The sequence below is a fragment of the Corvus brachyrhynchos genome, unplaced genomic scaffold (assembly GCF_000691975.1).
Source record: "Corvus brachyrhynchos isolate BGI_N302 unplaced genomic scaffold, ASM69197v1 scaffold1069, whole genome shotgun sequence".
NCBI classification, from domain to species: Eukaryota; Metazoa; Chordata; class Aves; order Passeriformes; family Corvidae; genus Corvus; species Corvus brachyrhynchos.
Genome location: NW_008239855.1, coordinates 22119 through 33527, shown reverse-complemented (window position 1 = coordinate 33527; position 11409 = coordinate 22119). Strand labels below are relative to the sequence as shown.

The following is an 11409-nucleotide window of genomic DNA, read 5'->3' as shown; positions in this document are numbered from 1 at the left end:
CAGCCTTTGAGGGCAGGGCAGGGTTGGAGAGACAGCCTTGATGGTGTGCGAGCACTGCTTAGCGGTAGCCAAAACATCCCTGTGTTATGGATACCATTCTAGCTACAAATAGAAAGCACAGCACCATGAGGAAAGTTAACTCCATCCCAGCCAGATCCAATACAGCCTCTCAGAAAATAAGAACCTAAAGATGCCTTGCAGAGTCATGGCTTGCTCAAGTTTTCTTTTAAGAAAAAAAAGGGAGGAGAAGGGAAAAGACCAAGGAATTAATATATTTATTACCTGTATGAAATAAAGCCTTTAAAGGCTCATGCTTTACAAAACTTTCCCCTCTTCTACTTCCCTCCATTTTCCCATGGTCTAACATCTATTATTTAGATGACAAAAAGGCTTCCAAAGAAGATACAGTCAAATAAAAACCAAAAAAAACCCAAACCAACTCCTCTTCTAACTACTGATTTTACATTCTTTGCAAAAAAAAAAAAAAAAAAAAGAAAAGAAAATCAAGGAAAGGAAAGAACAAAACTCAAGCAAACCATTTCTGATACTCTATACACAGAGTAAAGTATAGATTATCCTTTGAAAGTGACTAAAGAGCTTCCACCAAAATGTTTTCATTTATACTTTGTTAGGCTTGTTTTTTTGGTTTTTTTTAATACAATCTAAAAGCAGAAAATAAAAAACTTCAAAATTAAGGCAAATGTAAGTATACATGTACATCATCTTTGGAACACAACTACTATTTGACTACACTGTGAAAAGGTTAGACTAGTAAACATGAAGAGCTAATGAATAAGGATGGCTGTGGGTTCAAAATTATTAGTAATGCTTAACTTGCCAAAAAATAGATTCCGTGTATGATACAATAATTCTTTTCTGCTAGTAAGTGATGTTAGAAACAGTTGGAGGGGTTCGGTTTGTTTTTTTAAATAACTACATAGCTTTTAATTCCATTGAGATATATACTTTTTCCTCACATGAATATTTAGGAAATAATCTTTAATTTCTCTACACTTTAGGTTCTTGGCATTACTGGAAGTGACTGCATCTAAACAGTGATTGTTTAAATGTATTCAACCACTTTAAGACAAGGCTGGTCATGTCCTATAGCTACCTTTTAAAAATCAGGTAAATAATCATCCTTGAAAAAAGTATAAGAATGCCCTGATTTGTTCTTTATTATCTGTTTCCTGACAGTCTTTTAACCCAGATCACCAGTTGAGAAGATAGAAGATTTTGCAGAATAAGAGTGATACATTAATATTTTAAATCAAGCCAAAAAAGTTCAAAAGTTTATTTCAATATTATCACCATAAGAAACAAACTCATAAATTCCTACCTGCTAAGACATCTCCTCTCGCTTTTCCGCTAATGCTTGAGAGAAAAAAGGCATACCACTTAACTTTAAATTTTAATTTTCAATAGTCTTTCAGGGAAAATTTTGCCTGAAATACAAGTTTGTGCATGTTATTTATTCAAACAATTCTTCAATTTTTCTAGATGCCTTGCATCTGCATCCTATAGAATTAATACAGTGGCTTTAGACTGAAAAAGGATTCAACTCTATAGTCATCAGAGACCTATCAGTCATCTTTGACATTTCTCTAAACCATGCTTTAGCTTTGGATGTGAAATGGTATCTTTTTCAACATATTCATTTCAGGCAGTGAATATCCAATCAAACTTGTTAGAACATCATCAGCAAAATCTACCTTGAGATAAACTGAACCACCAGAAATTTTTGTCTTTATACCCCTGAACCCATTGCTGCTTGTGAACTTTCTATTAAGAGTTAAAATAAAACATCTACATTTCAGAATTGGAAATTATCCTCCCATCTCATTAGCGCTATTAAGAACACAAGTGAGAAGCCTCATTTACAATATAAACTGGTTGGGGTCTGTATTTGTATCATAGAGGTGATTTTTACACTTTAATCATGTTAAAGCTTTGGAACTGACAACAGAAGGCTAGCCTGATCTATCAATGTTATCTAGAGACCCAGTCCAGGATTTGGCTGCAATAGCACCAAATTTTGGTGGTCATTGTTTCAAGAAAATCAGTGGTTAATAAGCTCTAGCTTCTTGATAGTTTTGGAAGCATCTATGCACACTTAAATTGTATAACTGCATTTAGAACCTATTTATCCCCTAAAGGGGGATGACCAAGGAACTCAACCTCCCTACAGAATTACACCAAAGAAAAATTACTGTAAGAAGAGTAAAAAACCAACATTTTTGTCTTCTGACATTATAACCCGCAGCTAAGAAAAAAATATCCTGCTTTTAAGTTTGCTCTAAAACTCTACCACTTGGAAAAAATGGTACAGTTACAGGAAATAACCCATTTGTTTACTCATCAACGGGTCTAATCTCTAGCATGTCACGCCATTTTCGATAAGTTTCTCATGTCGTCCATGCAGTCCTAAGACAGCCTGTCACCCGCTTGGCGCTGCTACCCTGTGCCAAGACCCCCGGGGACAGTAAGGCCAGCTATCATCCCACATCCCTGCGGACACCGACGAGCTGCAGTGGACAGCGATGGATGCTAAGACGAGATGGCCCGTCCCACCAGAGTCACATTAAGGACGACACATACCTCCCTACTCCTCAAACAGGCTGACCAGAGCCCAAGCCCCTTCCCCCACACCCTACCCTTAGCCGAGCCACACCATACACTTATCTGAGCCAGGAGCGGTGCCGAACGAGCGGGCGGGCAGAACCAGCAGGGCAGCCCACTTCCCATCACCTGAGTTGTAAGTGGGAAGGAAGACGAAAATACACCTGCTCTCTGTACACAACCCCCAAAAACGCCGCGCAACTCAACAGCCAATAGGAGGCGTGGCGCCACGCGCGGCTTTAAGCATCGCAAGAACACTGCCCCGCCTCCTCTAGTGCTAGGGAACAAGCACAAGACGGAGTTTTCGCAGGCGCCATTTTCTCAAAAAACCTCTGAGGTCGCTCTCCTTTACTGCCTTCCATTATCTCCACTGTTCTTGCCGCTCTTCTCGTGGCTCCTGTCAGGCAGGTAAAACAAACAAACAACCTAGGCACACTGCGGCAGTGCAGGGTGGATAGTACTCCTCGTGATACTCAGGCCTGTCTCGCCGTGGTCTACACGGAGGGCGGGGCGAACTAGAGGCCATCCCTGCCCTGATAGGCAGTTGCCTTACCCAACGGGGTTGCAGCGGGTCCCCCATGGGGGGAGGAGAGGAGGTGGTTGGGCCAGTCATCTGGCAGTGCTAGTGGATGTGTGTAGGTAGTAGGAGCTGCTTACCTTTCTCTCCCGTACGTGGTGGGTGCAGGTAAGCGCGGTTTGGAGGGTGTGTTGCTTGCATTGGGGGTGGGATAGGGGGGATGGGTTAAGCTGGGTTGAAAGAAATTAAGCTGTTGATCGCACCCTTCCCGACCCTGTTGTGTGACACAAAAACACGGGAGGCCTGTTGCCGCCGGGCTCCAGGATTTTCTTGGACTCTCGCAGGGAGAGCGCGGGACGGCGGAATTGGTTAGGTCTGGGGATTGCTGCGTGGAGAAGGAGGGGGCCGGGAGTGACTCCTCCTTAGCTAATGTAGAGTGGTTTTGCGCAACCTGCGGACCCAAGGGGCTCCATCTGCCCTAGGGGAAGGGCGAAGGTCGGACTAGCGGGTGCGTGCTAAGGCCGGGGGGGCGGTCGCTACCGCTTTCTGGCGCCTACCTTGGGTAACTGTGGATGGGGTGAGTTTTTGGGAATTATGGTGGGCAGAGAGGAAGACGAGTGAGGGGACTCTCTGCTGCGGCCTATGCGGAAGCAGCCGTGCCAAAACGATTTGGGAGCGTTCTGTAGCAGAGCCTGCTTTTAGGGGCCATGCCGGAGTTCTCGTGGCAGGGCTGTTGCACTCTGTTGGCCCTGCTTGAGCTCGGGTGAGGGCCTCTTGTGAGTGCCTCCTTTGTGTCTCCCTGGTCAGAGTGGGGGAAACCTTGTGACCGCGTGGTGGTGGTTTGTCGGCTCACGGCTCCGCCTAGCAGTGTGTAGGCGCTATTACAGCGGCCGCCATTTCTGCTCGTCCCCGCCACCACGGAGGTGGGTCTCAGACTTTGGGGGTTATGTAACGGCGCCTTTCCCCCTCCTAGGGAGTGAGCTGGGATTTTGAGCGCTTAGCGGCTGGCTGGTTTTAGAAACTGTGTGAGGGGTAAAGGTGAACATCAGCCCGAGCAGACTGGCGCGTGGGCTGCGGGAGGGGAGAAGGGGAGGCGTCCAGGCGGGAAGGGCCCTTAGTCCCGGAGGGAGCGGGGTAGAGACACGCCGACATCTCCCAGCCCTCTACTCATGTCCGTGACTGCTTTATTCTTTAGATGTTTTTTAAAATGTTGTGTTAGTCAATTTAATCCTGCAAATTCGATTTGCACAAAAGAGCACAGTAACTAGTCGAGAGTATCTTGTCCTGAACAGTATATTGCACTTCCCCCTGCAGCTCTAGAATTTTTGGGAGGGTCATAAATTGAATAGGGTCTGGAAGGGTTAGCCATTTGAACCTGGTGAAATTTCTCTTCATCCCCCCATCCCTGCGTTCTAGCAGCGTCTGTTTTGAGACTTGGCTATTCTTTAGGCGGTGCTTTTTCTATTAGCTCAAATTAGGGGCCTGGAAATACTAGCATGTGCTGGGAAGGTGGTGTCTCAGCAGTGACTGTAAAAGAGTGCATGCCTACCGGCAGTGCTTGCTGTTAGCCTGCAAAAAAAGGGTAACTTACAAATTAACGGATGATTAAAAGGATGCTCTAAAAAGTTAAACATACCTCACTTTTTCTTCGTGGATATGTGTATCAACTGTTTGTTCAGGCTATGAAAGTTGAGCAATAAAATCCAAAGGAGGGAAAATAGCGTTCTTTGTTTGGCTGTTATCTGTACAAATTAATTTTGTAATAAGGTGCAAAATTTTTCTGCCTGGACTTTAATTTGTTTTACAAGTATTCTCACGTGGACTCGGCAAAAATAGATCTTGTAAGAGGTACCTGTTTCACAAGATCAAAAAAGTTTGTCTGTTTTTGAGATTCCTCATACATGTATGCAGAGGTTATACATTACAGTGTGCTATTTTTAACAAATTTTTTCAAGTGTGGCTTGTGTGTAATGTTTTGTTCATCTGTTATATTGAATGGAAGGCATGCTAGTAAGTTGATAGAAAACTTATTCTAATTACCAACATTAATTTTATAACTTTTTGTCTAAATTGTTTAGTCTAAATTTAGAACTAAACAATTAGCAGATTGAAACATAGCATCTCCTAAAAAGGAAATTCAAGATATGTTCTACAACATCCTAAAAGAAGGAACCAGATAATTATTCACTTTAAATATCTGAAAATCATTTTCAATAAATGTGATTGCTTAAAACTAGCAAATGCTTGAAAATGAGCAAGGTTGGAATAATTCAGAGTGTAATTGTGTATCTGTAAGCTTTTGTACTTGATTATTATTTCTTCTCTTGATGATGTGTTTGGCCTTGTTTTTTCATTTATAAAGAAAAGCTTTGCAGCAAAATCTCAGGTCAAAGCCCCGTTTTCAGTTGTAGCAAGAATTAGACCTGTAAGTGAACAGAGTCTGATCTATGATGTTTTCATAGGTTTCTGAAGCAGTAGGGTTTTGATATCCTGCCCAGAACACTTGAGTTTTGCTCTGCAAGTATATATCAAACTGGTAAGTTCTAAAAGCAGGCATTTCTTCTTGCTTTTCCCATTAGTATGATGTACAATTAGCCTTTTTCCCCCACAAAATAATGTATTAGCTCTTTTTTATTCTGCAACAGGTTTTACCTTCACTCCTAAGAATAAAAGGTAATGGAGACTGAACAACAGGAGGAGACCTTTACCAACACAGAGACAAATGGTAAATTTTTTAAAGGGCTATTTTATTTTTGGGGAAAGGAAACTTTTTGATTCTTGGTGTTTCTAACTATTTTGGAATGCTTTAACTGTATCAAATGCTTCATTTAATCTTTTAATTTTTAAATGTCCCATGTGGTTTTATGTGATTTTTGTATCATGAATATTTAAGTTTTCTTTGGGAGTATTTTAGTCATGGTATAAGTAGCTAAAAGTTATAAGTAAAGATTTGAAATTATTTGATAGCTAAATACTCAGTACTTGTATGAACAATGTGATCACGCAAAGATACTGTTAGGCATATCTATTACTGTATTTTATTTATTGCAGTTGTTTGTTTGAAGGAATGTATATATATGTGAAATATTTCTAAATATTAGCTAAATGAAAAACCTTTTGGACATAATTAGTGAAGAAGAGTTAGAGCATTAGTATTGATCCAGGCCAGTTTTTTAAAGTGATTTGAAATACTGCTTTCCTACTGTTTCACCAGTATTTCAGTATTGGACAAACTACTTTTAGTCTTTTGTGCTTTAAGGTTTTCCCAGTTGTAAAAGAAATACTAAGTAGATGATGCAGCACTGTTGTAAACAGTGCTATTTTTTCACTAAGTTTGCAAAATTCTCATTTCAACTGTAGTTTATAAATTTGAATGAGTCTTCACTTATTAATTGATATGTAGACTGATGAAGTAAAAACCTGTTTCTGTGATATAGATGCTCAGGGTAGATGTCAGAAGTTAGCATTGGGCTAATGGGAGGGAATGCTTCACTAGGAATACAGTGCATAACTTGATATACAGTTTTATCGTGACTTAGAAAGTTAAATATATATTTGTGTTTTCCCCCCTATGGACCTGTCTACAGGCAAACGTCCTGCAGAAGATATGGAAGAAGAACAGGCCTTCAAAAGGTCTCGGAATACGGATGAGATGGTTGAATTGCGCATCTTGCTTCAAAGCAAAGTATGCTTTTTTAGTATTGCTATGTTCCTGGTTATACCATTGCTTAAGACAGTGGTGACAGTGTATGTTGTGGTGTATGTTTAGAAAAAACTTGTGCTTTATTTAAAATTTATTAGGAATATTTGTAAGTATGCATGAATGATAGTGAAGTATATTGCAATCTTCAATAATTTTTTTCAAGGATGAGTCTAATGATCTATGGGACTTCTTTGATTTTAAAAAAATGTGCTCATTGAAAAAATAAAGACAGAAATTATAAGCCACTTCTCATGTTTGAATAGACCATAATTGTTTTCAGGGTAATGACTGTGTATTCATCTTTAGAAAGCAAGCAGTTTAGAGAATGATCAGCTTATGATTGTAAATTAAATATGAGACGCAAGATGAGGACTTCCTCAAGATTTTAGTAATTTCTCCAGATTTAGTAAATCTATATGTATCAACAGTAGGAAATAAGGGAGTAATGTTTCGTGGATTGCAATTGCTTCATTGGCTAGTATAAATTGTCGCAGTAAAACTGCTATTTATGAATCTCCTTTAGTATTTCCAGTTGTTGCAGATGTTTGTGCTGTCTGAAGTAACTCAGTCTTGTGTTGGGGTAGGGGAATGTTACCTTAACTCTACATGGCATTTCTAATGAATAGTCAAGTTATGTGGAGTGCTGCAAAATATTTGTGGTGCTGTTAGCATCATGTATGAACTGCATAGTAAAAGCAATAATTTTGCATGTAGTTCTTGAAATAGCCTGGTAAAAAATTAGTTTTACAATTTCCCCTCTTGAATATCTTGAGTTTATTCCTGTTGATTTTAGCAACTGGAGATTAGTAATTGTTTATATTGGTTTTGCATTCTTCAGACTGTACCTACCTGAGTGGTCAGTTGAGTTACATAGGCTTCAATCAAAAGTAGCATTTGCTCAAATATTTGGAGTGGGAAAGTGAAATTTGCAAACATTAAAAAAGTGATCAAATAAACTAGCAAAGTTGTTGACCTACATACCATGCATGGAATCCCATAAGTTATTTTTTCAGTCATATTCTAGCTATGAGATGGTTGGGGCCCTGAGCAACCTGATCTAGCGAGTGACATCCCTGCCCATGGTGGGGGGGTTGGAACTAGATCATCTTTAAGGTCCCTTCCAACCCAAACCATTCTATGTTAAACATGACAGATCCCAGGATAGACCTCTGTGGTACCCTACTTCTTACCAGCCTCTAGGTGCAATAAGATCCATTAACTATTACCAGTCATCCAACCACTTTTTTATTCATCTGCTTGTCCACATATGATTCTATGAGAATACAGGCGGAATTGCCTAGAAACTTAAATTTGGAATTGAAAAAAATATTGCTGAGTATTTTTATCTCTGCATTGACCTTTTTTTGACCTTTTTTTTCCCCATGTTAAAACCACATCAGTTTGTTTTGATTTAATTTGAACCTTTCAAAAGGAAACAAGCCTCACCCCACCCTTAAATGCATCCCACAAGGTAATGCAGAAACAGATACATTGTTAGTCTTCGGTTCAAAAAAATACTCTGTGCTGTATTAGCCTAATGTAACTTCTGAAAACTATTTTCCAGAATGCTGGAGCAGTGATTGGAAAAGGTGGCAAAAATATTAAGGCACTTCGTACAGATGTGAGTATACATGAATTTGAATTAATTTAACACCAATTCTTCCAGAGCACTGCATTGAAAACTTGATTGCATACATTTCTAGAAATTGAGAAATTCAAACCTAGACAACAATAATCCAATAAGCCACTTATAATGATTGTTGGAGAAGATAACTTTGGTTTTTCAATTTGTGTTTTAATTGAAGCCCAGCTCAAGTTATGTGGGAGGAGAGGTTTATATTAAACCTCTTTGCTTTCAAACAGGGTTCCTCTAAATTGCACACTTAAAATGAGTTTACATCTATAATTAGAAATGTTGGCAAAACTTAAAACCTGTAACTATACCATTTCCTATATGTGTGAATCCATTATAGTGCTATTGAAAACTATCACTGGTGGCTGGCTTAACCCAGCGATAAAAGGATTCTTGAACTTCCTTTCATAAAAACCCCAAAACATAATGGTCCATCTGTTTTTATTTTAACAGCGTGGACATAAAGCACAAAAACATTGAAGTTAAGGTTGCATGATTTAGATACAGGTATAGAACAGTAAAGAAACATTTTATTTTAGTTGGAAGCATTTTTAAGTGGTCATTACTTATTTACCTATTCATATTTTATGTGGGTTGACTCTTGTGATTAGACACACATTCAGTGTAAATGTTATGTATTTATAAAACTTGGCAATGCTTCTTAAATTCCATTTGTTTACACTCCTGTACTTAGCATCAGCTACAATTTTGGCAATTTTTTTCAGGCAAGACTGTGTTCAACACAATATTTGCTAATATATCATTGCAAAATCAGTTCCATCTAAGTTCACAAACTATAGCAACTAGAATTGAGGATTAAACTGAAATGGTCAGGAATCATGCAAACAAACTTTGGCAGCTAGTGGTTTTGTTTGTTTTAAGTAAATAAACACATCACCTTACTCCAGATAATTTAACTGGTCTGGAATACTAACTTTCCCAACTTGCCCAAGGTTTCAGTAATATGAATCTCAACAATTTTTGTGTCTACATTCATGAGCCAGCCTGCTACTGAAACATCATTGTTAAAAGTAAAATGAAGTTTAGTCAGATAACATAACTTGTGAAGATCCATACTGTTAAGCCACAGTTGATGTAGCAATTCATTATTGTGTTAGTCTTCAAAACAACTTAAACTTGCTTCATTAACTGAGAGTAATAAGTATAGTTTGTATTAAATTAAAATTTATTGCTTTTCCCCCTTTTCCCTCTCCTTGTTTTTTGGCCATATATCTCCGTTACCCATGTACTGGATCGACTTGCCCCTGCGTTGCCCACCATGACGTTGGCCCATCCGCCCCTGAACGCCCATGTGAAAACCCTGGTTGGCTATGCCCAAAAATGTGCTTGTTGCCAAACGGGTACCATACTTGACAACTTCTGATTGAATGCCCATGCCCAATGCCAACATCCACGAACGCCAATGACCAATGCAGTACAATGCCAGTGTTTCAGTCCCAGACAGCAGTGGCCCCGAGCGGTATGTCCCAACAGTTTATGCCTCACTGCCTGATTAGAAAGAGAGAAATGTCTTTTATTACCTGCCTTTGATATAAATAGTATCCCCTTATAGACCGTGTATTGTTTTTTTTTTAAAGTTTTCTGTCTTATTTTCCCCATTAAGTCTTTTTGTCACTGAACTTTTACGTGAGTTGGCCACGCAAACAATCCACTAATTTTATTTCATTGGAAAGAGCACAGCTTCAAGTGTTGTATATTTACTGTATTATAAATCAAATTGATTCAGGAGTCTCTTGCTCTGGTCTTTGTGGCCCACCTTTCTCCCCCCAGCATTGTCCATTCATAATTATTTCTGCTGAAATACTAACTCTAGTTCACTTCTCATTTGTGTTACGTCTTTGTTTGTGGGGTTGTGTTTTTGATTTGTTTTGGGGTTTTTCCCCTTGTATTTATATTCCATTTCTTGCAGAGCCCATTAGCAATCTAATTTCTATCTGGTGTCTCAAGCTTACTCCAGATATAATGTTGACTACTTACATATCCCCACCTTTTCTACAAAAAGGTGTGCTAGTTTTACCAATGTAATGGTAAGGGTATACTAAATTAGTGGTGGTGGGGAAAGTGAATATTCACTCATACTTTAAGTTTTGGATCAATTTCTTGCCTGGTTAATCTGTCTGAGCCCTTCCAAAAGCTCTTGTGAGTTCTCTTGCTCTCTCTGCAAGACCTACCTAGCCTTAAATTCTTGTATTCATCATGCATATATATTGGATATAAACAAAGATGCATGTGTTGTAAATCCAGTGAACAAGTTTACTTTAAATGGGGAATATTAATTGTAAGGTCTTCTGTGTAGTCAATCTTGTTAGAATTTTGTGTATGATTATGAATACTAAACTTATTTCTGCTACTTTCTACCTTCTCTGTTTTCTGACACTATGGCCTCTAACAGTATCTTGAGTATAAGTGCAGATACAGAGACAATTGGAGAAATCTTGAAGAAGATTATCCCTACTTTGGAAGAGGTATGTCTCTTAGGTTTGTTTCTTTTTCAGAGATAAAAATTTAGATTTTAAAACAAGATAATTCTAGATGATTGCATCCTATTTTTAATATATTAAATTAGAAAGTTAAACCCAGCCTTTTTTTGAAAGAAGACCTATAGCTCTCAATGTATGTGTTGGCATTTTTTTTTATAGGGGACAGAGAAAATTTCTTCTTAAAAAATTAATATTTGGAACAGCTTCCTCCCCTTCAAACCACCTGTTTTCTTACTAGTTCCCAATTTGAAGTAGCTCTATTATAATTTCCATTCTGCCTTTGCTTTGTAATCAAGTGTGTTGCACTGTTGGATATATTAAAATTCTATATAACAGCAATAATAATAAAAGAAATAAAGAAAGCTAATTTGACATCACCTTGTGTTGAGGCAAATTACTTTAAAATATGTGATTTTTTTTTTTTTTTTTTTGGGGG

The 11409-nt window shown here is 38.6% G+C and overlaps 1 protein-coding gene across 1 annotated transcript in view; it reads left to right on the top strand.

The window, feature by feature from the left end:
* Window positions 1–3164: 3164 nt before the first annotated feature.
* The window catches only part of LOC103621807 (heterogeneous nuclear ribonucleoprotein K), a 20689-nt gene continuing 12444 nt past the window's right edge, over window positions 3165–11409 (top strand). Inside the window, exons 1-6 of the mRNA XM_017743307.1 lie at window positions 3165–3304; window positions 5782–5861; window positions 6724–6821; window positions 8404–8460; window positions 9909–9952; window positions 10886–10958. Of these exons, the coding sequence (XP_017598796.1) occupies window positions 5813–5861; window positions 6724–6821; window positions 8404–8460; window positions 9909–9952; window positions 10886–10958 (321 nt within the window). The 5' untranslated portion in view covers window positions 3165–3304; window positions 5782–5812. The remainder of the gene's footprint in view (window positions 3305–5781; window positions 5862–6723; window positions 6822–8403; window positions 8461–9908; window positions 9953–10885; window positions 10959–11409) is intronic.